The sequence below is a fragment of the Nanorana parkeri genome, unplaced genomic scaffold (genome assembly GCF_000935625.1).
Source record: "Nanorana parkeri isolate BGI_ZX_2015 unplaced genomic scaffold, ASM93562v1 scaffold342, whole genome shotgun sequence".
NCBI classification, from domain to species: domain Eukaryota; kingdom Metazoa; phylum Chordata; class Amphibia; order Anura; family Dicroglossidae; genus Nanorana; species Nanorana parkeri.
The window spans coordinates 442,612-469,254 of NW_017306610.1; the positions used below are offsets into that span (position 1 = coordinate 442,612).

At 39.3% G+C, this 26,643-nt stretch overlaps 1 protein-coding gene across 1 annotated transcript in view; it reads left to right on the forward strand.

The window, feature by feature from the left end:
- Positions 1-313: 313 nt before the first annotated feature.
- Positions 314-26,643, forward strand: part of LOC108788656 (mitogen-activated protein kinase kinase kinase kinase 4-like) — a 189,948-nt gene continuing 163,618 nt past the window's right edge. The window contains exons 1-2 of the mRNA XM_018558479.1: positions 314-467; positions 6,939-7,004. Coding sequence (XP_018413981.1) covers positions 411-467; positions 6,939-7,004 — 123 coding nt within the window. The 5' untranslated portion in view covers positions 314-410. The remainder of the gene's footprint in view (positions 468-6,938; positions 7,005-26,643) is intronic.

A 26,643-nucleotide genomic window follows, 5' to 3' on the forward strand; every position in this document is an offset into this window, starting at 1 on the left:
AGGCTCCTGCATTGTATACTAATGCAATATAGTGCAAGTATTAAATTGACAAATGCACCACATGCAGGATGTGCATTTAAATATACTCAGACTGCAAATAAATAAAAAGAATTCATAATTTTTCTTTTGCTGCTCCAGAATTCGACAGCGTCATTTCCTTCCCTGACTTTCCCCAGCAAATAGCTCTGCATCACTGTTTTCTTAAAGAAAAACAGATTTGTTTCCTCAGTGTGTGTTTTCCGGGTTGTACTGAATGTGAAGTTTCCTGTGTTTGTCATAAAGACTCACACTTCTAGCTTTGCAATGGGCTGACACACACTGACAAGCCTTCGATATGCCACCAGAGTGCTTTCCCTGCTAGAAAAGTTAAAGGGATAAAACTTTTTCGCACTGTGAAGAGCAGAAGAGAGATGGCAAGAATGCTGACAAACAAAAGCCTGGACTTTATCGACTTGGCTTCTTTGAGAGTAAGTTGATGATTATTGCTATTTTTAGTTGGACAGTCTTGCTGCATGGTCTAAGACTGCCAATTAAAGGACAGTTAATTAGGGGATGCATGAGATGCGAAGCATTTTGCAGCAACAGGGACGCACAAGGCATTCAGAGATTATCTACAAGGAAGGGGGTTAAACAGAAACTGATGCCTGTGGGAACTGAGGGTGACTAGCTTGTGAAGTTCTTATCACATGTGGACAATAAAGCAAAGATTGCAGGCTTTTGCTTTTAAGATTGTTTTTAAGAGTTTCCTCTGTATTCATATGTCAGACAGATATGGGCTGGAATTTGAGTGTAAAAGCAAACCCAGCATGCTTAGAACAATAGTGTCTAAATAACACGTAATTGTGGGATACTCTGCATTGTGTACATAGAAGCTTCTTTAATAACATGGTCCAAACAAACCCCGCCATGATCCAAAAAAATCATCCTAATTCCAGTCATCTTTTCAGTACAATAAAGTCAAGCTGTCAGTGAATTGATGTTGGCAACACAGACAGTTCTTATTTCTTGTATTAACATTAAGGCTCAGTAAAGCAAGGATACTAACCAGCAAACAAATAAAAAAACTGATTTTATTTATTTGTGCAGTCATATGCTGAAATCTGTCCTTGGTTGCTGACTGAACATGCTTGGTTGGATCAAGTTCGGACCTGAGTATGTGTAACTTGCATGTTTATAAAGTTCACTCTTCATTATCACTTTTATTAAAATGGTTAGATACTTTTTTAACCTTCTCTGACGGAGTCAAATCTGATATCATTTTTGTCTCACATGCTTCCCCTCCAAGATACTGCTGTCTACAGTGGGAGGGTTTAAGCAACAAATGCAGTGCTGTCAATCCAGAAAGCTGTGGCCAGGTGCTGCTTGATAAGCTACAGGTTTGTGAATCAGCAATGACGATGCCAATAGCCAAGCCCCCTGCAATATTTTTTTCAACCCACCTGTAGTGCCAGAAGGCACAGACTACAGGAAAGTGGCAACTCTGCTCTGAATTCAGGAGCAGTGTAGGATTGTTGCCACACATCACAGGGAACTGCATTAGGTGGAATTTACTGGCAAACGCAACAGGTATTTGTTGGACGTTGCGGGGGGACTTTGAAAAATAAGTACAGATGCACTTATATTTAAATGCTACAGCACATATTTCCTTTTAAATGGGAAGTCATAGTTCTACTTCAAGTAGATAGCAAAATGACATTGTGTTTTTCAAGAATGCATGGGATCATCACACTTCATTGTGTTATCTTTTTTATTACATCAGGACTGTTTCACATGAAAATGTTTTTTTGTTCATAAAAAATAATTATGCCCTTGCAAAACTACGGGGAAGCATGCAAGCCATAACTACTATTTAGACATTAATTTGACTACTTAAGAGTTACTAAATACACAGAACAGAAAAAGCACACACCCACGCAAATTACCGTACCACATTAGATGTGGTTTTCAGCTAAAAAGTTTTCATCCAAATTAAACATATCCTTATAAATCATTGTGTGAAGATGCAGCAGTAATGTAAAGTATGCATCCAGAGATGCCAGCACCTATGTCCTAAGGCCTTTGCATACCTTTGGCATTCTGATAACAAATGCCCACTTTTGGAAGCTTGCCAACCCCTATGGTTTCTACACCTACCACACCCAGCTATTGGTACTTAACCATGCTCTTAGTAACCAATAGGTGTAGCTGCCTGCAGCACTGAACAGAGGCTGTGGTCGATATATTTGTGTTTTAAGGAAAATGGTTTAATAGTGACAAGTCTTTGTGGTAGGGTGTATCACACTAGCTCTGAAGATTCATTTCCTAAATACGGGGTTATGTGGGCTCACGTTTCCAGTACCAACTTTTCTTCAGAGCAGCCACCATGCAGTCCTTAAAAAAGACAACTTTGCCTTGATCTAACACTCATGCAGTGGGCAACATAATGTTATACTTCAGTAATACACAGAGAACGTGTTCATGAACTGGTAACAGCAATATAAAGAGACAACTATGGCAATACACTGGCAGGCACTGACTAGCTCAGTGCTCCCGCATACACAATTTTTTACAATCACACCGCACTAAAACGCAGGGCATTGTGGTACCACACATTCCAATGCGGGCGATCGTACTGTGGGCGGGAAACGTGTCTGTGATGCCATTGGAATGAATGGCACCACCACGCCCTCTCTTGCCCCAGAATGCAGGGAGGGTAGTGCGATAGTGTGAATGGGCCCTGAGAGAAATACAGGAAGAGGAGAGGGCATAATCCACTCTCCTCCCAGATATATATTTTTTTGGTGGGAGTGCAGCAGATAACCCTGTGCGAGAGGGGAACAACTATGAAAAGTCAAAGCAGGTTTGTCCTGCACTTTTACTCAGCAAGGCACCAAACAGTTTCACTGCATGAGGGATTTTTACAATAAGACCATAGTATAAAATAAACAAAACATCTACTCATTTGATCAATGAATTTCAAAGTATACACCGCTCAAGCCCCAAAGTTGGACAACAGTAGGGCTGCAACCAACTAAATTGATCAATAATAATCGATTAAAATACTTGTCAACTATTCTTATTATCGATTAGTTGGTTGGATCCCCTAGCTCTCTCCTCCATGCTGGAGGAGGGCACAGCAAGCAGAGGGCGGGTGCAATAGCCAGCCTGCTAGTGGCCAATAGCAGGCTGGCTATTGTACCAGCGCTCTACCTGCTGTATTTACATTCAGCTGCCATCTGCGAAATTTTGCCACTGGCAGCGGTCATTCCCTGGCTGAAAATAGGTTGGTTAAAAGTTATATTCGGTTTCGGCCTGACAAATTCTGCTCCTGGAGGTGCGTTGCAGTGCCATTTATTTCAATGGCACCCATAAATGCGCCTCCCACCCACAGTGTGATTACCTGCACTGGAATGCATGGTATAGCAATGCTGTGCGTTCCATTGCAGTGCGATTGCAAAACTTTTTTTGCATGCAGTTTTATTCTGAAATAGACTTTATGCTTGTAACACTGCATTCGTGTATTTCATTTTAAATATAGGATGGTGTTTATTTAATTTTTTAAAACCGATAATTCAAAAAAAGAATCGACCAGCTAATCGATTATGAAAATAATCATTAGTTGCAGCCCTAGACAAACACTGAACCAACCACTCACATCAATCAGGTGCAGGCTCCAAACATATGTGCTGACGTAACAAAACCCTGAAATTCCAACGTAGAGCCGCACATCCTACAGTTCATTAATTTTTTTGAAAGTTCATACCTTCCAAGTAAAGAGCAAAAGCATCCCACACTGATCCCATAGCCTTTTACCTATTCCACAAGATAGGCTTAATCATAGAGACAGTCAGATGTGAGGCTCGGAATTTCTTCTATTCACCTGAGCCACTAACCAAACTCACTAACAGGATTCCCCCTAATGGGTTCAACAAAGCTGCTGGTTTCCACGTTGGAGTGACCAAGAGGTCCCTGAACATCAGTCAGCTCATATATAAAAAGCAATGTGGACAGTTGGAATTAAGCTAGCTACGAGGTGGACCTAAAAAGAAAGGCTGTATCCAACCAAAAGTCCCAGGGCTCCAGGCCCAGAAAAGATTTTGAGAAAAAGATTATTTTTTCCATATCAGCCATAAACTCTGGAGCCCTACACCAAGTGTAGAATATAAATGGTTCACAATCCTGTCAGCCATCAGTGCCAACATACATACATGTACACACAGGCATCTAGATCTATTCCCGGGTATTAAATAAAGAGGATGTTCTTCTAGTTTTATAGTTCAGCACAGTTACTGTATTTTAATATTCGCCTTTCTCATTGTAAATATATTAGTCTGAGAGCAATATAAAACACCCTAGATGTAGCTGATCTTGTGATGTGGTTTATCTTTTTAACAGACTTTAAGATTTTTGTTTAAACCTGTCAAAAAATACATTGCCTGTCATTGCGAGCTACTTCTTCTGAAAACCCTGTTTTTGACCAATGGCAACCTACATATGTCTGATGACAGATTTCCTTTACGCAGGTAGAATGAAAATTGTGAGATATAAATGATAAAACAAATAAAAATTACTTTTGGAAATACTTTTGCTAGGCATGGCTATCAGGCAACCCCATCATCCTAAAGCAATGAGGTGGTTTACCAAGTTTCTCAGGCCCACTAAAGAGAGAACTGGTAATCTTAACCACCCCTGCATCCTCGATTTAAGTAGTACAGCAGGCTATACAATTTAATATAAACAAGATTGGCTTTGGTTAACTTTTAAATGGATCATCTGGAGCAAAGTTTACCATGTGGATTTCGTTTCGTAAATGATCAGTGAAATCAATTCAAATGTGCTTTGTTTGCAAGGGAATTACTGTGGTCTGCCAAACAACCAATGTGACTAATTTGTGTATGTGAGCAATACATTCATCAGCTCCGATTCTTTAATAACTCTCTAAGAATCTAGTAGCAAGAAGGACAGGAGATTGCAATATAAAAATATTATCTATAGAAAAAACAAAACATGAGTTGTTGAAATTATTTGTATCAGTTGACATTTTTCCCTCCTTTACTTGCAGATGCAAAGTGCAGAGAGAAAAAGAGAGAAGTGCAAAGTCTGCAATTGCTCTTCCTTCTCCTCTCCTCCTGACCATGACTCAGAGCATCAAAAATCAGGGATCCACATGACAGCTAGAACGAGCATTTTCAGATGGAGGTGGCAAAGGCAATCCATGTAGTTTTCCGATGACAGGTTTGCTTTTGTGGAAACCTTTACAGAGAGAATTTTGGAGGGCAGTCATTGCTGACCCCCTGATAATGACAGTTGCCAGACTGTCTCCAGTTTCAGTGGTTACTCAGTAAATGACCCTCAACAAAGATGCAGCAGGTCAATTCAGAACAACTGATCTTCATGCTTGTTCCATGTTAATAACAGAACAAAGCAAAGGTTTGCATTAAAGAAACACTTTGCCTATTCAGGCCATCTCTGAAAAGGTCCTCCCAAACCTACTAATACTCACCTCTCCTCTCTCACCTCAGCCACTGTAAACTACAAGGTGCTTCTGGCTATGGGGAGCATGTGACTTTCTCCAAATGTGACAGTTCTTAAGTCTATTGGCCAATCACTAGGATCGAGCACCCTCACATGAGGAAGGGTATGACAAAGCTGTGACCTCAGCCGACACTGGTTATTTAATATATATCTAATATATACATATATAGTTATAGACCTGGTGTACCAAGAAGATATGGATATTGTCCATCATGTAAATTGGGTGGGCCCAGCCTTCTCATTTGGCCTTAATGCACAAAAAAATCATGTCCTAAATCCTATCAAAATTACAATCCTAATTCCAAAAAAAAGTTGAGACGCTTGTTAAAATCTACATAAAAACAGAATGCAATGATTTGCAAATCTCATAAACCCATATTTTATTCATAATAGAAAACAGAAAACATATAAAATGTTTAAACTGAAAAAATTTACAATTTTAAGAAAAAATAAGATAATTTTGAAATTGATGGCAACTCAGAAAAGTTTGGACAGCACCATGTTTACCACGGTGTAGCATCCCCTCTTCTTTTAACAACACTCTGTAAACATCTGGCAACTGAGCAGACCAGTTGCTGCAATCTTGGGAGAAGAGTGTGGTCCCATTCTGCCTGATGTAGGATTCTAACTGCTCAACATTCTAACTGCTCAACAGTCCCGAGTCTTCCGTCGTATTTTGCATTTCAAGATGCACCAAATATTTTCATTTGGTGAAAGATCTGGACTGCAGGCAGGCAAGTTAACCACCCGGACTCTTCTACGACGAAGCCATGCTGTTGTGATAGATGCAGTATGTGGTTTAGCATTGTCCTGATGAAATTAAAAAGGCCTTCCCTGTAAAATATGTCACCTGGATGGGAGCATATGCTGTTCTGAAACCTGGATATATCTTTCAACATTAATGGTGCCTTTCCAGATCTGCAAGCTGGCCATTCGATACACACTAATGCACCCTCATACCATCAGAGATGCAGGCTTTTGAACTGAGTGCTGATAACGAGCCGGAAGGTTCATCTCCTCTTTAGCCTGAAGGACGTGGGGACCATGGTTGCCAAATAGAATGTCAAATTTTGATTTGTCGGACCACAACAGTTTTTGGGGTAGTATAGTTTATGAATTAAAAGAGATTTTGTTTGCATATTTATGATGTATTACTTCTTGTTATGGTATCTCTGTAATTTAAAAGGGGCACGGTTTGTTAAAATTGGAATATTTTCTCACCTATCAAAAAAACAAACACATTCAGTGATATATTTAACAGACCAAAAGGAACCAAAATAAGAGAGGTTCACTTTTAGGGTTTATATAAACATGAGTGTTTTACAATTTACAAGCATTTGTTCACTCTATGATGACATGCAAAGAAGTGTGAATAGGTTACATAATGTACAAGCATCTGAACAACAGTTGTCTTCATCTTACAGGACCCAGCAGGAATCTTTGAGCTGGTTGAAGTTGTTGGAAATGGAACATATGGGCAAGTCTATAAGGTATGACAATGCTTACTCTTTTATGCTATAATAAACCATAAAACTCATTTTCAGTGTTGCCACTGAAGAACAAAGCATTGAAAAGATCACACTGGGTAAAGTTTAGCAGCATGGTCAATAATTACTGAAGATCTTACTGGGAAGGGAACTTCATAAACCTGGGAATATGCTGAAAAAAATTACCATTAGGTGATCACTCTTTAAATCTTACAACATTCACAATAACAGGCTGCATCTTCAATCTATTGATGTAATACTGAGGAAAACATGAAGGATATGATGATTACGAAACCTGGCAGGGCAGAAGTGAGAGCTGCCACTGGCAACTTGTTCTTAAAGGTGGAGACTCAGGAGCTGTCATGTTGATCTTAGCTTTACCACGTAGTAAGTCATTTAACTAATACAATTATTAAAGCTGGGTGTAGAGGCTTCTACCTATGCAATAGTTGGGCAAAGATCAGGAGGAATGCCCTGGCAAAAGTCAACAGTGACACCATCCATATTTGTATCCTAACAGATTACAATACTCGATGCTTGGAGGTGAAGGAGGATAGCTGTAGCAGTACACAAAAGGAGTGCAGTTGCTTAAGGTCCCCACACACCTTACGATAATCGCGGGAAATCCCGCGATCGTACGATTATCGTAAGGTGTGTGGAAGCCGTGCGACCTCTACTACTGTAAGGTCCCACGACTTTAAACTTACGGACATGTTCGAAAACCCGCCGAGCATCGCACGATGTTCGGCGGGTGTGTGGCATGTCCGTACGATAACAGCTGTACGGGCCGGTGTGCGCAAGCGCACACTGCCCGTTCGGCATTGCGGTCATCGGAAGCCCGCCCCTTAGGGTGCGTGGCTTGCAATCATCGCAAGTACGATCTGCCTATGCAAGATAGGCAGATCGTACGGTTTTTTAAGTACCTTACAACCATCGCAAGACAAAAGTCTTGCGATGGTTGTAAGGTGTGTGCCCAGTCTTAGTGTTATTAAATCATGGAAATGTACAATTTCCTCAGCCAGGTTAAGAGTACGGCTCTGCATGGTAGCACTTTTATTAAAAAGCTGTTTAATAGCCTGTGTCAAATTTAGCAGACAATCTGTAACTTTTACCGGAAAAAAAGGTGACAAAAGCTTTGCTGGAGTTAAAAATGGTGGCTGTCACGCAGATTTGTCTGAAAACGCTATTTGCTTAACTTCTATGTTGATGCACTTGCTTCAATATACTGAGTCACTGAGCCAAAGCGAGTATGCAAATAACTTCTGGCTACTCTAAAGCACTAACTTGGAATAAGTAAGCAGAACAGTGAAGTCAAAGTACTGAAGCAAGAGGTCTAGATCTAACATGGGTTTGAGGCAAACCCTGATAGTATGCGGATAGTATCCTTCTAGGTTGTCTCCCTACTCTTTTACATAGTGTACGATTTTTAATCATGCATCGAATAAAATTTAATATTTTTTACATAAAGAAACGTCTCTTGTGAGCCACTGTTCCGAGTGCCTAAAAAAACCCACTCTCCATAACTCCACTCTTTTCTAATGCCTGAACGAATACAGGATTTTGCATTGTAGTGACCAAGGCCAATAATGGGGATTTTGGATAAGCAAGCCCGTTTACTATGAAAGGGTGGGTTCCCAGCAGCGATATTGATTAGTTGTTTAGGTGTGACAGGGAAAGCATAGGAAGTAATGCTGATAAAGTACATAGGGACAGATTAGTTTGGGGGTTGTAGGCACTGGCTGGTCTCTTGTAGCAGATGATACATACTTACTGAACGTTCTGCAAGTCACAAAATACTGTGGGGGAAATTTATAAAACTGGAGCAGATTTGCACTGCAACCAATCAGCTTCTATCTCTCATGTTCAAATCATACCTGAGCAAACTGAAGAGAGAAGCTGATTGGAACTGCTCCAGATTCTGTCTGCTCCAGTTTTGTGTATATACAAAAATCTGGAGGTGGGGTGAGGTTTTATGTTTATATATTGATGATGTCCTACTGCCTCTTTACAGCCTGTCCCTGACCACAAGCATGACAGTGATAACAGGCTTAATGTGTTTTTCACAGGGAATGTTTCTTGTTGCTGGCTGCAATTGTTTTTTTTCACAAGCTTTTTTAAATGGTGAGAAGTGGAATATGCCTGTACCATGTGCATCACCATTTGGGAGAGCCTGTGACAGGGTGATTTACAGGCAGGAGGTAGATTGTGGGAGACAGGGAAGAGCTGTCACCCAATAACACAAAGTGCCCAAAGATATTTTTATATCAGTATCATTAGCTGTTATTTTCATGAAAGCTAGCCATTAAAATAGGCTGATAAGTGATATAATCATACTTGGTTTGCATCTACTTTTAACACATTATGCTCGAATTCTTTGAAGTGAAGTGCTGGGTAAATTCTCTTATTTGCATTGTGTGCACAGATCTGTACACCCAAAATCCTTTTAAGGACGAATATCTGTCTGCAACAACTGACTGATAGCTAGTTCTTCAACTGCCAAGACCTTATCTACTTTTTCACTTTTTTTGCATTGTTATAAATAAAAAAATAAGTGCAAGAACAGTGTACATTCATCTCACCCTATTATCCCCATGGATAAAATAAAAATTAGGCAAACACTAGTTAGGCCTATTACTCATGGTGAACACTGTCCTGCTGCTGACCACTTTTACTCGGTTGTATCCTTTACAGCAGGTGTATCAAGCCTCCGGCCCCCCAGCTGTGGTGAAACTACAAATCCCATGATGCATCTCTCTTCGGGAGTCATGTCTGTGAGAATCTTGCAATGCCTCATGGGATGTGTAGTTCCACCACAGCTGGAGGGCCGGAGGTTTGATATCCCTGCTTTACAGTATCTTAATTCTTGTGGTGGAGTTCTGTCCTGTGCTTTTTGTGACTAGTAAATTGGGCCTATCCTTGCAATATGGCCTAACAGCAGCCATGCCATTTAAAAAAAGAAATCCTCCAGCACATTCATAAAACATGGTTGTATTCTTTATAAATGTGCTTTCTGCCTTGCTTCCTTCAGGACTCTGAAGCAAACAAAGCCCGATTAATTTTAATGAATGGTATAGTAGGAGGTGGAAAGCTGTCACCTATCACATGACTGACTGGTCATGTGACAGAGTTCCCCTCCTATTCAGGAATACTCTCTGCAGTGTTCTGCATAGAACACTCTGCAGCATACAGCAGGCCCCACATAGTACCCTTCAATTTAGAAATGGAAGCTCAAAAGCAGATGCAGTGTGAAGTAATCTATATGCCGTGCTGTGTAATTTGTTTTAAATGGGCCTCTAAGCATGAAAAACTATGAAATGTTTGTCATTCCTGCTTAGATCATAGAAACAAGTGTTGCATATCAATACAAATAAATCCACATAAGGACTTTTCAAAATATTGTGGGAATTTCTCTCAGAAATTCATATTTTATGTGCCCAATCTGATCAATAGAAATTACATTGGGCAGATAGCAATATTACAAAGTGGTGTTTACAGTCTTTCTTGAAGTCATTATCGGCCTTAAATGTGATACAAAGCAAACTGCATTTTAGCAAATAGACCAAGTATGAGATATTTATAAAAATATAACATCACAGTAGACATCAAAACCTGCTTATATGAAAAGTTACAAAGCTGCAAAGATTTAAAGGAAACATTCAGGCAAACTACAAACTGCAATTATACATATGCACATGGCTCAGTTATATGCCACAGTCTGTTCTTTCATTTTTGGATGTGTGTGTGGGGGGGAAAGTATTTTTGTAAAATATTAAGGCCTCTAACAGGAAATTAGGTCCGCTTCTTTGTGTTGCAGGTGAGCAACTAACCTTTAAATATTATTCAGTTCTCCATAGCAATAAACCTTACACCATCGCCAGAGGCTTGCCTTTTGCTCCAGAGAACCATTTTATTCTGCCTGAGAATCCAAGTTAAAGCTTACATTTGTAAAAACAAATCCAACCTAAAAGACTGTCTATATAGTAAATATAACTCCTATGAAGTTCACTGTAGTTTCCTATATGCACTCACTGTATTGCCCTTCTGGGACTGCATCTCCGGCCCCAGCCTTTAATAACTCAATGATTATCTGTTGATCTCAACAGCTAGCAGTAGACTGATGAACTCTTAAATTTACAATTATAAATTATAACGGTGATTATGTTATTAATCAGCTAGATAAAAGCTAGACCTTATTAATCAGCTAGATTTACGTAAGACCTTTACGTAAAATGAAAAAGCTCCACATGAAAAAGAAAATAAATAAATAATCCAATAAAGAAATAAATAAAACAATAAAGAATCTATCACCTATGATAAAGTGTACTTTCTAGATATCCAACTAATCAGATCAAAGGAGTTGTTTAGCTTCCTTTACAAGGCCAACTATGACAGAAGAAAGAACGACCTGGCACAATGGATTGGGGGAAAAAAATGATAGAAGATACATAAGTTAGACAAATGGAACTATTATGTTCCTCTGGGCATAAATGTAAGACAAATGCATGCCAGATACCATCTTGTGATGCTCCATAACCTCACTATGTTGACCGAAAATAGCTTTAAAAGGCAAATGCACTCTGCCTGTAGTTAAAGATCATTAATTCCTGAAAAAGATACACTGAAATCAGCTTTAAATGAGATTCACTGCAGCTAATAATAATTGGCAAGTAAGCAATGGCTCATACTGTCTTACCCAGATTTTAAGCAATATTCAGTTATATTGTAAAGGTAAAAGATTTTTTTCAGCGACAGGAGTAAGAACATTTGTTTGAGTAAGAAGCAAAAGCTGCATTGTAATAAAGTCATTGTATAAATATTTTGGGCACCTTAAAGGGAATGCCCATCCAGAATGCTTGTCTTGACTACCAGTTCATTCACAGATAAGGCAGCAGGTAGATTTAGGATCTCAGTATGGAGATTTTTCCATCAAGGCATTCTGAGTTATTCAGCTGATGATTGCTCTTGTTGGTGTCTGGCCAAAACTGAAACATTTCTTGATGGAGTCCTTTAAAATGACAGCAGGCTTAAAAATACTGTAATAAAATAAAAATGGCTACCAAATAGATTTCAAAATGGGCATGTAAACATTCCCATATTTGCATACCCCCAAAAATAATCCACACTGCTTTTAATTGTTTTTATTAGGATGTACATGCTTTCCATCTGTATTAGAAACCATCATATACTGTAATAGTGGAGGATTACCTGAGAAAGCCCCTTTTGCCAGAATGATTTCTAACCTGGATGTTGGCAAAGTCTCTCCCTTATACGAGACATAGGGATGAGTGAATCTGCCCAGGTTCGATTTGCAGCTATTACCACAAAATGTCCTCAAAATATGAAAAAAAGCTGAGTTTTTCCCCAATCCCTATTTAATTCTACAGAGCGAATCTGGAAATTCAATGCATTTTTTTCCTGGAGCTAACAAACCATTTTCAAAAAGTAGCATAGAAAGCCAGGCATGGTCATGGGGGACACGTGCTAATGGAAAAATGAAGCCGCTTCGAGGGCTACGTTGAAGATGTACAAATGCTTTAAATTCCAGGTTTCAGGGATATGTTAGGGTTGTACTTGGTGCTACAGAACACCATAATGGCTGTTTTGTTTGGGAGGATGTAGGTAAGTTTTGTCAGCCAGTCAACTTTCTGCTCAATATATTGTGACTGCATTGGTTCACCACTTCCGGGAGAAAAAGAGCTCATGTGCCATACTTCCAATTTATGCAAGACTGACAGCTCTATGCCCTGCAGGATCTGCTCTCCCCTTAGTATCGCCATGTGCAGCAACTCTGCTTCTGATTTTAAAACCAGCCTCTCGAGGTAGAATTTTTTGGGCGTTAAATGGAATACCAAGCTTTTACTGATACTATGGCAATAGGAGTCATAAATGTGTGGTTCTGTCAGCAAAAGTCCCGTTCTTTCCACGGAAAAACGTGCATGCGCAGTACACAGCCTTCCCACGGAAAAACGCGCTTGCGCAGTACACAGTCTTGCCATGGAAAAACGCGCCAAAGCGCGCACCGGAAGTGACGCACACTTGGCGCGGAAAGGCGCACAGGAAGTGACATGATTGTTTGATTCACTGCCCTATTTAAACCCGGCTCACATGCCCATTAGTTGCTGGTTTGTCTTTCCAGCTTGTGTGTGTTCCTTGAATCCTGTTGTGCCTAGCCCTGTTACCTTCTGAACTCCCTGGATTTTGACTCGTTCGTGTTTTGCCGACCATCCCTGCTTGCTGCCTGCCTTTTTGACCTCGGACTGTTTTCTGGATTTTCCTTCTGCCTGCTCCATTTTTGTACTGCATCGGATCTCCTGGCTCTTTGACCCCGGCTTGTTGTGACTACGAATACTGGATTTCCCCACAGCACTCGTGCTACTCCTTGTCTGCCTGGCCTTTGTCCCCAACATCAAAGGCCACAAGACACGAGGTGCAAGAGAAGCCTCCTCAACCTTCGGTCTCCCTACGAGGTACGTGATAGGTGCTTTTGATGCACACTAGTTACTGCACAGCAATGTGGCTGCTTGTGGCACACAAAGGGCAGCTTTAACAACTGTTCAGCAACAAGTGTATGTTGCACCCCCAAAACTTAAAAAGGTCCAAAACCAAATCAAACAGAATATTCTCTTACAAAAATAATAATAATAATAACTTTACAAAACTTTAACCCTAGCAGAAAATAAAGTAGAAAATAATAAAAATAATAAAATAAAGACCCTAATAAATCACAAAAGCTGCAAAGGAGTGGCTCAGAAGCTAGCAAGCAAGCACACTTGCTGCTGATGCAGAGAAGAAAAAAAAGACAACAAAAAGGACAAGGGCAATTAGGTCTATGGAACTGTGAACACAGGAAAGGTATAGCAAAGTATCTCTCCCTACACAGATTTGTCAGCTTTTCCCTAACCAGCTCCAACACACTGACAATATGGCTGCTGGGAGCCCACTCTGTTATAGCGAGGGAACTGGTTTGTCATTATTTCAAAATACTGGCTCTCAGGGACTGAACGGACTAAGGAAAAGGGTTATGGAGTGCATTATGGGTTCAGGCACAAACTATGTGTCATAAATTTGGAGTTTCGTCAAAGTGCCACATTTTTCATCGGTCTAAAACATTGTACAACTGTACTTATTCTAAAGGATAAAATCACCAACCCCTAGGCGTGTCTGCATGTACCTTTACACTAATGTGCCCAAGGAACATAAAACCTAGGGCATCCAGTTAAGTAACATTTGCATAAAGATCAGAACGGATGCACGTGGAATGACGGAAGAATGGTCTGCATATTTGACACACAAGAGCATACAAGTCCATAGCAACAGATAGTTGCTGTATTTCAGGAACCATCCATTGCACAGTAACATATCGATTAAATGCAGTGCTTACCTTTAAGTTCATCGACTTATGTCTTGGAATTTTGGAGATGTTATTTATGCTACAGTGTGTCAAGCCCATGAGAAGAGCCCTTATAAAAGTAGGTGATTAAATGTTTGACAAAGTGAAGGAGCAGATTTAGTTTTTCGCTTTTAGATGCAAATCAAATCAAATCAATCCAGGTCAGTAATCTACCTTTCACAATGTGGTCACTCAAGCCCTGACCATTTGAATGTATTGGGGCTGTTCATGATATGGTCAATTCATAGGAATAAACTCATCTGTTCAACTTTCCTTATAACTGTATTACTATAAAACATGTAACTATTCCCTAGAGCTGTGCACTGCTGAAAAGGTGTGAAACTTATTTACCGCACAAAACAGCAGATGAATAACCAACAATGACTGAGAGACTGAAAAATAGGAATAGCTATATGTGTAAACACTGGCACATGGAACAATATCGGAAAAGGTTGAAAAACAAAACTATTGAAAAGTATGTAATTTCCAAGCCTACTGCGCATGAAAAAATTTCAATAAAGAGGAGAGCACATTACAATTTATCTTATAATTCAGAGTCTGTTATTCTGTTTCACACTTTTCCAATAATTCAGAGCCTGATTTTGTTTCACACTTCACAGTGAGTGATATTGAGAATGAGTTTATCAGTGGATAACACATGCTGTTAAATTATCTAGACCAAAAACATATATTTTCTTCTAATAACTGTAATAGTCTGTCAGCTTTCTAGTCATTCATATTCAATGCTTTAAGAGCTAGCAAAAAAAAGAGCTCAGCCCCTGATGTCACAAAAAGATGCCTCTCTTAGTTCTGCAAATGGAATCCAGTCTAACAAATTGATAAAGTCTCTATCACATAGAAGACAGACAGAATAGAACACTTCATCTGTGCTTTAGGTTGTGCCTATAATGCAATCAGCAATAGTGGCAGGTATATGATACAAATTTGTGTTTCTATTTGTATTCTTAAAGTTTAGGTCTTGATTACCAGTTGGTGCCCTCGGCTCCAAAGACTGAAACAAGCAGCCCTGTTTGCACGTTTCTTCAGTGCAGGTAGTACTTGGGATGTAGGTGCATGATACTAGGTTGCGCCCTTACAGCTGGATCTTCATACTGATGCTCAGCTTGACTTTCCTTGACAACCATATCAGCAGGTGCTAGACAGAGCCTGCAAACTGGCTGTAGTTGCAGTTTTGGAACTTCCTTACTGGCTGCCTATGTGCATAGAAACAGTTGCAATCCTAGGGTATGCGAGGAATAAAAGGTATGGCCAATATTAAGACCCCGTTCACACCAGGGCGGTTCAGCGTTGCAGATTTGGCCGCATGGATCCGCCGACATGAACGATCTCACACATTGCTATGGGGACCATTCATGCATTCACACCGCTCAGGGGGATCGGAACCGCCTCACACCCGAATTGCTCCCTGACCCATTTATGCTGATCAGTGCGGTTTCCATACTGCTTTCAATAGAACCGCACTGATCAGCGTGGTTTTTGGCGTTTTTAATTGCGTTTCAGTGCTGAAACGCAATTAAAAGCACCCAAATCCGCCCTTTTAAAATCTGTGCGGAAGCCGAGCTGATCCGCAGCCGCCCTGTTGTGAAGGGTTATTGAAAATAACAGGAAATGTTTGAGCACCATAAGGAGACAGTGACTGGGCAGACATTCTCAATTTCAGCACCACAAATACCAAAGGGAAGTACCGCTTATTTAATTAGACAGCTGAATGTAGCCCATCGTAACCAATTAAGACTGTAATGCTCACATCAGGTAACATTTTGTGCATACTTGATAATCACCATATTGTAGCTACTGTAAATCTGAATGCCAGGCAACCAGCTAAATAAACAGATGTAATGGATAATAAGGGATCCTTTTTACCTGCCATCCAGTTCTAAGATTCACACAGCTTAGTCTGGCAGGGGGGGAGTCCTAGTTTTTCTAGGCTGCATTATATTTAATGATTAATGAATGCAGACGAGCTGAATAATTTGTGTCTTCTATATATGCCTGGAGTTCAGCGCTGAGAGGAGCCAGACTAGCAAAATTTCACAAAGGAAGTTATCAATATCAGACACCGTGACAGGTTTATTTCAGGCCCACTTGCTTAAAGAGCGATTAATCCAAGTAGCCAAATGTCTTCACCTTTCCTCTTGGCTTCTCTCCCATCCAGACATTTACGGAATGATAATGTCTGCTGCCTATGCACAGATGTAACAAGCAAGGAAAAACTATTTATAGAAGCTTTCTCTACATGAGCATCACAATATGAGGTCCACAAATAGAACTCCCATGGGATAAGGCATCTAAAATCTTATTCAGTGCATTGCATTTTTTCATGACCTCCATTGGCCAAGAAGCTGGATTTACAGAGTGCAAAACTTGTCTTAAACTTTGGGTGAAAATTTTGGGAGGGACATCACTGGAAAAAAATACAATAAAGTACAAATGTATTGTACCCTTAGGCCACTGATATCAGTCACTGTTGAAAATAAATGGTAAAGTGATTCTCTGATCAGAAAATATTACACTTAAAAAAAAAAGAAGCACAATTCACTTACCATAAGCTGAAAAAATAAGGCTGGATACACACCATTTTTTGAGTTTCTATGTGCATTAACACGCACGTTCATGTGCCATAATAATCACCCATAGTCATGAAGCATCAGAAAATGGCCAACTCACATCAACACATTGCACAAGTGTGAACTAGCACCACATAATACAATGGCTAACCTGTGTACATGGCTTGATGTGCATTCAAAAGCTTGTGTTATAACGCATAGGTTTCAATGGGCCCTAAAGGAGCAATTGGTGCTACACTAGTAGCTGTAAGTCTCCGAGAACAATTCACATGTTCTCTCTTCATATTTAAATGTATATTTGTCAACCGTAAATACTTGTATTTAACCTGAACAAACCCAATGAAAGACAGACAACGTTTTATCTAGATTCTCCATTAAAGCAGTAATAACTCTTGATTTTCTCCTCCGAGTGTCAGTTTCATAGCTCACAACACTAAAGAATTTTATAAGCCCACGTCTCAACAATTGTTTACGTTATTTATTTTCATTAGTCCTCCTGGATTTTATAGTGATGTTAAAGATTTCATGCTATTCTCAGAACATTTACCATGTAAGGGGTCATGTTCTAAATCACATTAGAAATCACAAGGCTAGATTAAACACTCTCTGCTCATAGTCTGCGGCGGAGCTCTGAAAGCTGTAATTGACTACAGCGCCTGAGGTTATTGTCTGATAGCTAAATTTAAAAACATCACTAAAAGCCTCAGTGAGATTGTGAGGAAAAAAAATTGTGGCCGCGTGAAAAGCATTAAGTTATAGTAAAAGTTCTGTTAAGAAGCGTTGCTCTGTTTCAGGCTTGATAAAATGCAGTTACATAAAAGCATTTTGTTAACCATTAAATAGATAAAGTAAGTGCAGAAAAATGAAATACTTTAATATTTTGTGATGTCAAAATAACTCTTAATAGTAATTAGTGCAAATAAAAAAAATCTTGACCCCCATCTGCACACAAAATGTGCACGCAATGAGGCTTTTCATTGTAGGAGATACAGAGAGGGCAATTGATCAAAACTGGAGCAGACAAAAATCTGGAGCAGCTGTGCATGGCAACCAATCAGCTTTTATCTTTGATTTTCAAATCTTAACTGAACAAACTGAAGAGAAGCTGATTGGTTGTCATGGGCAACTGCTCCAGATTCTTCTCTTAAAACTTTAGCTACCATATGTTTAGCTCCTGCCCTGTTCCGACCTATATCTTCAAATGGGGTCAGATCTCTGAATACCCTCTCTTGTGAGCTTAGGGCTATGTAAAAATGGTTAAGTTGTAAATATTCTAACCATCTGCTTCTGCTCGATGTGTTCACTAGGAGTAGTTCTGATAGTGGATATAAACCTGTTTCATTAATGGCTTGTATCATTGGGGAGAATTTTAAAGTCTCCCACTTCATAAACCTTCTACTCTCCAGGCCTTGTGGAAAATCTGTGTTCCCCAGTATAGGTGTTAGTGGACCTACATATGTTGATAACCTATACTTCTTTACCATTGCTGAGCCGTCCGAAAAATATTAGTTGCCAGTTTGTCCTACTGATCCAGTGGCTTTTGCTCCCTAAGTTAATAACCTGAAACAAGTTTCCAGCCCAGGAGAGATTACACCATCATCTGCTTGTCCTAGATCAGCAATGTAGAAAATATGCTGTCACAGGCAGGCAACTAGCATTTAAAGTGGTGCATTTAAAATTCACACAGTGAGGAAGATGCAAAGGAAATGAAAGATATTGCCACGCTGTGAAACCCCCCGTGAAACAGTTCAATGCATAAGAAATACACAGACCCCTCAATCATGGTCTACAAATGAAAAAATAGATATAGAAGCCCTACTCTCCACTGTAAGACCAGTGCCCAGATCAATAGATGCTGCAACCTAGCAGTCTTCCTTTGGGCAGCTCATGACTGAGCCCTCAGATCGGTGGTGGCACCTTTGAACCAAGTAGTCATGCCATAGGTGGGAAATTGTAGTAAAAGTCATCAGGAAGGACCCAGGGAATGTCATCCTTTTGACAGAGTGATGTGTGGGCATCGCCTCAACACTTCCAGGCGACATCTCTCCTATGCACTCCATAACTCCATATAGGCGCCTCTCCATGCAATAAGCTCAGACAGAAGGACAAGGGAGTATAGGATGGTTGGAAACCTAAATCTACCACCCGAAAAATGCTAGCAATATTGGAGGACAAGTTGTGGGTCAGGAAGGGAATAGCTGAAACGTGACCCAGTGCCAGATATCATTCCTGTGTGCCCCTCCGTCACAGCTCTGAAAGACCCACTGACCAGCCAGGGGGGGAGGGGTGGCTTTTCATGTGTTTCCTGCAAGTGGGTAGAGCCATCTCCCAAATATTATATTTTGGATGGTGATAATGGAAATAAAGACCATGAAGCTGTAAATGCTAGCCTAGAGATGGACCAAAGGTTAAAAACTGACTTATGGCCCAGCTGCCCTTCATGCTGCCAACCTTCAGTACACATAGAAAGCTTCTGCATTCTGGCTTTTAATGTTCTCAGGCATGATGCTCCCATGTCATAAGACTGTTGTATATCTTTTCAGGTGAAAACTAGGACTGCAAACCTGTGCTATTCTTCAAACCCTGCTGTGGAATGACAGTTCCAGATATATCTAGTGATTGGGAACCAATCAGCAATGATCCTGACCATGAGATTACCAGGATAGCTTTAACATGGTCATCACATGATCTTTGCTTACAGACAGACCTGGCAGCTCATGAAGTCACAGGGGCTGATTTACGAAGCCCAACACGCACACGCGCAGGCTGCGTGCGCGTTTTAACAAGTGTCAAGTACAAAAATAGACTCTGTAACTGTGCTAAAGTTGGGAGAGAAATACTATGTTAGACATTTAAAAAAAAACATTTTTATATATTTGTCAACCTACATTAGGGTATTTTTTAAAACACTGTAACAAATTAAAGCCTTATATGCCCTTAATATAAGGCAAAAATAATTAGGGAGGCAAACTAGCGATAAAGTTATTTATTTCCAAAGTTATTAATTTTTAAAAAACTTGCTATATTTGGTCTGAGCATCGAAGCTTTATAACCTCTGGAGGTTAAGCACAAAATATATCTTTAAACTTTTGATAAGCAGAGAAAGATGCAACCTATTTTAGAATGAGGATGGGTTAGAACCAATGTCCTCTAAGTGGAGTGTTTTGATCCAGAATGGCCACACAAGTCTGCCATAGCAGCGGCAGCCAGATGATGTCACTGCCTCTTACACTTCTAGTTCCTGGGTCACAGTGCCATGCATGAAAATACAGAGCCATTCCAGGATACAGGTAAGTATTTGAAAGCATTTTCACTTTAACTGAAGGGTAGGCACTGTGGGAGATAGGTTGACTTAAAAGTAAATTTTGACTTTCAAGATACTCTTGCTGCTGTAAGCTATAAAAAGCCAGGGTCCTACAGGTGCCTGAATTTATTGTATTGTAGTGATCTGTAAACTGCCCTGGAAATGCGCACCTTACTTTAAAAAGCTAGTTAAAAATGGATCATTGGTCTCCATGACTCTTCTGCACATTTGAATCCTGGTCCATTCAGGTTAGAAAAACTCCACTTTATGGTACTGTCTAAACTTGCAACTCAGTTCTGCCCCCAGACACATTCCTGTTGGCTTATCATTATAATGGACTACTGTTGTGTGCAATAGAAATTTGAAGGCAGCAGGAATAGTAAGATAAGGTTCGGCATGAACTACTAAAGTTTTAGCCTGGGATTTGACCATGGCAGCAGGGCTTTGGACACTGTTGGAGATATATGCAGGAATCTCTAGGTGTCTACAACATATGCCTGACAAATGTTTTTTGTACCAATAAAGATATTCTTTAAGTCTGCTGCCAAGATAATTTGCTTCATCTTTTGCAAGACAGACACTCTGATCAGATTTGGGATTACGGTTTCTAATGTATGAATATTTGAATTACATACCATGCGTGCCTTACGAAAATATCAATCCAAAGAGGCAGCACAAACAATTCATACAGTAATATCACAGCTGCCCCTGAATAGTAAAAGGAAGGAGAGAAATCCAGGCAGATGTGGGCCCTGGAAACCTTAGTGTTCTAATGATATTTGACACCTGACGGTGACATTGACAACTTAATGACATTAGGAACCACATTACCCACAGGGCCTACCATTACTCACTCGCTTATGTCAATGCAAAATGGTTTGGCTTTGTGAATCTGAATCACCAACTCTGAATAAGTATGCAGCACGTAAAGTCAGAATTTTTCAGCTACTTACTTTTCCAAGGTCAAGATTTAAAAGGTACTGATACCACTGGTTTAACATGAAAACCAGGGAGCTAGCATTTTCCAAAGAACCACAATTACAATCCCTATATAACTTCCCTGAAGGGTTTTAACATTATGAGAACTTCCAGCAAACACAACATTCAGTCATACATATGTGAAGAAACAAAATCTATTTACCAGTATTATTTGGAAGAAAAAAAATACTGTTATATAACTTTCTGGACCTGTAGCAAGAAATGAAGCCTATCTGACAGTGTTCCATCTGTGTGGGTTCCAGACAATATAGAAGCAATTATAGTCAGCGCAGATCGATCCAACAGTAACTGTTCCCCCACCCATTTCTTTTGTTAGAGAAAGTTTTTCTTTGCTTTTGATATGGGGGTTTTGAAAAACACATTGCAGGCTTATCAGCAGGTGACTTATTCTTCCTGGGGATTTCTTTTAGGATTTATATATAGGAGGAGTTTATTTTTTGCTTCTGATCTGCTGGGTTTGTGAAACAGTTTGAAAGGATTTGGAATTTAGGTGTTTAGAACCGATTCTGATGGAGCTGTGTTCACTTACATTTACTGCTGCATTTGCTTTGTGTTTTGGTAAATTCTCTGCTCTGCCACATATAAAGTAATTTTGCTTCCCACATGCAAATCAGTATAATAGCAAGTCAGAAGCATCTCAACACACATTTCAAATGCTCTCAAACTCTCTGCAAGACATTTTGCCCAGAAGGCTCATTCATACCAGACACATTGTTATGCATGTTGTTGCTTTTCAATATAGACAAAATGTATAGACATGAGAAAATCCATTCTCTAAAAAACTGCAATGCAGTGCTCTCAAATGAATGTTTTTTTAACGTCTTGTATGCTGCATTTCAGGTACATTGACCTGCAGATTACAATTCAAAGGCAAATTCAAGGCAATTCAAGTGAACTTTACTTATACTTAATATCTAAAACTCATGCAGACATACATCTAGCAATGTATGCATTATTTAAGCCCTGAAAGCATGCCAAGTGCCATGATTCCAAATCTTCCAGCTATTTAATTTGGGATTAAAGTAAAACTAATGCCAAAACGTTGTTTTTCATTTTGGACAGAGTAAGGGAGAGATAGAACCCATCAGTTTTTTGGGGAAATAACTCCAACGTGAGGAAAATTCATGCCTGTCACCAGGGTCACAAATTACTAGGGTCCCCATTGGAAGATTTCCCCTCTATTCCTATTTTGGTGACTACTTAAAATTTAGATTTTTTTTTCACTTTCATTCTCTGTAGTAACGGTCACCAAGGCAAACAGATAGGGTTTTCCCTAGCAAAGACACAAATTACAACAAATGCCTGACATGTTCTAACCCCTCTCCCTCTCCCCTCTATACAAAACTAAAAAAGAAAACAAAGACGAAGAAGGTTTTGCCTTTAGTCCTACATAAACATTTTTAATACCTGTGTCTCTAAAACTGCCTGTAGATGGTGGTTATTTTTTTTTTCGTAATAATTAGTGCATACATGGCCATGCTTATATTATGAGTGAACATCCACTATCCATTTACCAGGTACCTCCGCCACCAGCATGACCATGAGGGAAAATATTTTGGCTGGGAGAGCTCATCAAGACCATTAGACTAAGATCAACTGGTTTGTAGGCTATTTGAGTAGTCTACAAACAAGTTGAGTACTTAATATCATTGCCATCTCCCAATCCTTTTGAGAGCAAAATAAGCCATGGATCAAATCGCAATAAGCAAAGCACAATTTACAACATGAATTTTCAATTCAGCCTTCTTTCTATCTAAATAAACATGTCTGGAAAACTAGAAATTCAATCAAAACAAATGCAAAAAGTCAAAACTACCAATCACAGGATTAATCCAAAATAATCAGAGTGAAGCTGATTGAAGTGCCGTTCTCATAATCATATGATTAAAGTGTAATTATTCTACCATGCAGCACTAAAGAGATCTTTTTGCTCTGTTATATCAGAACTGCATGTAAAGCAAGCGACCTTTTTTTTTTTTTTAAATTACAATATTATCCAATATGATCAGATTAAAAACAAATCAAGAAGCGTATATGTGATAACGGGCACCAAAAATATGCTTGATTGATTGTTGAAGATTGAATCATACAACATTCTGTAGTTAAAATGGAGAGAGCACAAACTATAGCAACACATGAGATTTTCCTATTCACTGCCGTGTGCTGCACTGGAAACACAATAGAAGATCAGGTTGCTACAGGAAACAATTTCTTTATTCAGCTTCCTTCACACAGTAAAATGCAGGAGGCCTACTGTAGAAATTTAATTAAATAGTAGATAAAACACCATATCATGTAGTTACAAATGAATTTAATCTTCAATAAAGGTAGTTTTAAATACTGCTAATTTAAGCACCAGAATTTAGTTTGTTATCAGCCTCTTGTAATCTCCTGGACAAAAGAGTAAAAATGAAAAAAAAAAAAAAAAAAAGGAAGAGGTAGCAGTCTGAGCCAGTCTTATGTGGTGCAGTGCACAGACAAGGGCCATATCAACAGGAAGATATAAGAGTGAGTAGAGGGTCAACTTCTGCTTCCCTTTTATTGTCCAATCTCATGTTGGGGGCAGGGAGGTGACCTAGCTGTATTGCACAATATATTTCTGTATTGCAGAAAAAAAGGTCAGGTCGCCAACATGGTAATGCTGTCTGGCAGGGCTGTGTAAATCTTAGGACCAGATCAACAGAAATGACCCTTTTGCAGTTATAACACCTCCAATATCTGTATTTTCATTGTGTTTTTAGCAGTTTATCTTTATGTTAACCCATAGCACCTACATGACAAGCTTATTAATGTGAATGAGCCACTGTCATTTTTTTAGTACCTGGGGCCCAGTTTGGGGGCTTAAACATGTGAGCATTTGTTTTATTTGCAAGAAGGCACAAAAGCAGCAAACAGAGTATTGGACGGACAGATCCCCTTGCGAGTGCTGGTTTTTACCCATTGCTTGGTGAGGGCTCTGGCGGAGGCCTTGCCGGGCACAAAGGCTCAATCAGCAGGATTGGAGACGAGGGTGCAGCTGATCCATGTTTCTTAAATATTACAATAAAGACCAGGTTGATCCAACCAAACCCACATATCACTTGTTAGCCTTTTATCAAAAAGTTACATTTCCACAGATGTCAATGCTCCTTTTGGAAAGACCTGTGTCATCACTGGTTACAAATGTATTTTCTTGATTTGAAAGTAAGCATTTCATCTAAATATGTATTATCAACCATATTAACAAATTAATCAAGGGGATCTGCATATGCTACAGTGTTAAATAAAAAAAGCTCCAGCATATTTTCAAAGCAAGTTCTTTAAACATCGCTTTGCTACTGTGGATAATATCCGTGCATAATTGTGACTTAAGGGATAGCATGGGAGCTTTTCTGACACTTTTATAGCTATAAAGAAAGATTCTTACATTTTGTTGCATAGACTGTAGCTATGTAGAAGAATGAGATCTCTGTATTTGAAGGTTCCCTCTGGCTACCTCCACTTCTCATTTTTGTCAGAAAGATATTGGCAAAGGGATTTTTAAAAATCATTAGGGATCAATTCATATGACTTTATTATCATAAAAAAATAAAACTGGTAGGGGTTACATGAAAATGGTTTTGTATGAATCTCTGGGGGCCTTTTCATATCATTGTAAAATATGTAAGCCTCCAGTGAATTGCCTAGAGATATTCTTAAAACCATTTCGGACTAGCAGATGACCACTTTGGCTCCTTTTATCTACACTGGATTTGCATCTCTGTCTGTTCCGCTAGTTATGTAATGTTTTCCCTTTGACCTGTTTCAGCAATGGCTTTAAAGAAAAATGAATATGAATCAGAAGTAAAAAAAGAAGGCTTTGAAGACCTGCAAGAAGAGCCTTTGATTTTTATTTTTCCACTCAAAAACAATGTCAATATTTAGATTAGAATTTTAGGCAAAGAACAAAATACAGTTGACATGTATGTAGGTAGTGTTTTATCTGCCAAAATATTTGTAGCTTTGTTCAACCTGCTGAGGGAAGCAAGTTGCAAGTCAGACTTACTATGACTACAGGAGGGGAGAGCATATTTACCTAATCAATGTTCCTTTGCTCTTTCCTTGATTACGTATAGGTTGGAGCATGCCCATAATCAGTTTTGTATTGCTTAACTTCAGCACAGTTTTATTAAGGCCACAGAACTTGTTTGGCTCTCTGTCAAGGATGCCTGCATGACAAGACTGACCAAACAATTACATATGCCTCTAGTTACATAATGAGCATTCCTATGCTGTCTATCATGCTTTCCATAATTTAGAATTGATATTCAAAAGGCATTACAGATCACTCTTATGATTACATGTGTAGACTTAGACACCCTTACTTGATATACATTTCCAGTATTTACCATTAACAGAGATAGAGGTTTTGAGAACTGGAGATAGCCAAAAATGTAAAATCTTGCATTGCAAATCTCTTGAGCCAGCTAAATATTATCTCTTTATCCCAGATAGCCAGGTGTTGAGTTTGAAGATTCTATACTAAACCCAAGCTACATTTATTTTCACCAAGTTTAACCAACCTGGCAACATATACCCAACAATGATATTGAAAATTTGATGGCCAGGGAGATGCCGCTTTAGAATGGTTCATTGTGTACTGTACAGTTAAAATGTGTTCTTTCTTGCTTACAATACCAGAATAGAAGATACATACAGAACTATAGAATAGTGAGACCCAGATAGAATAACAGTGATAAACCCGTCAAGACACCCTGTATCCTACAGGGGGGAAACCTGGTAATTAACTGCCAAGAGATGATGGATTTTCTGACACCGCTGTCACCACTGAGGTATTAATCATTCTTTATGGTCTCTAGTAGCGCAATCCCACAGAAGGCGATCATTACTCCAATTCAACGTTCGGTTTTAGCACATTAGGAGTTTCTTGGTATTCAGTAACAAATGTTACTTAATGCTTAACTTTAAATAGCTTCTTAAGGGCATTACAATAAAAAGGAGCTCACATTTACATTAATAACGAGTTGACAAATCAGGTGTAAAACAGTCCATGCAGCAACCAAATGTTGATGGGGTGCTAACCCAGCAGTAGTAATACAATAGTGTAAATCAACACGTTTGCTTCCTGGCCAATTTACACTTCAGTAATTAAGAAAATACATACAAAAAAATACTAAAAGCAAAATGTACAACAATGTAAAAGCAGACGCAGTAGTCTTTCAGGCAGCTGATATTCTACACAACATTTGTGCTTAGGCAAAGATTTCACAATAAACATGGGATTCAAAAAATATATTGTTGGATAGCTAAGCATAAGTGCCAGCTACAAGCACTAGCAATGTACCAAAGTATGACAGCATAGGAGGTCCACTGCAAAAAGGA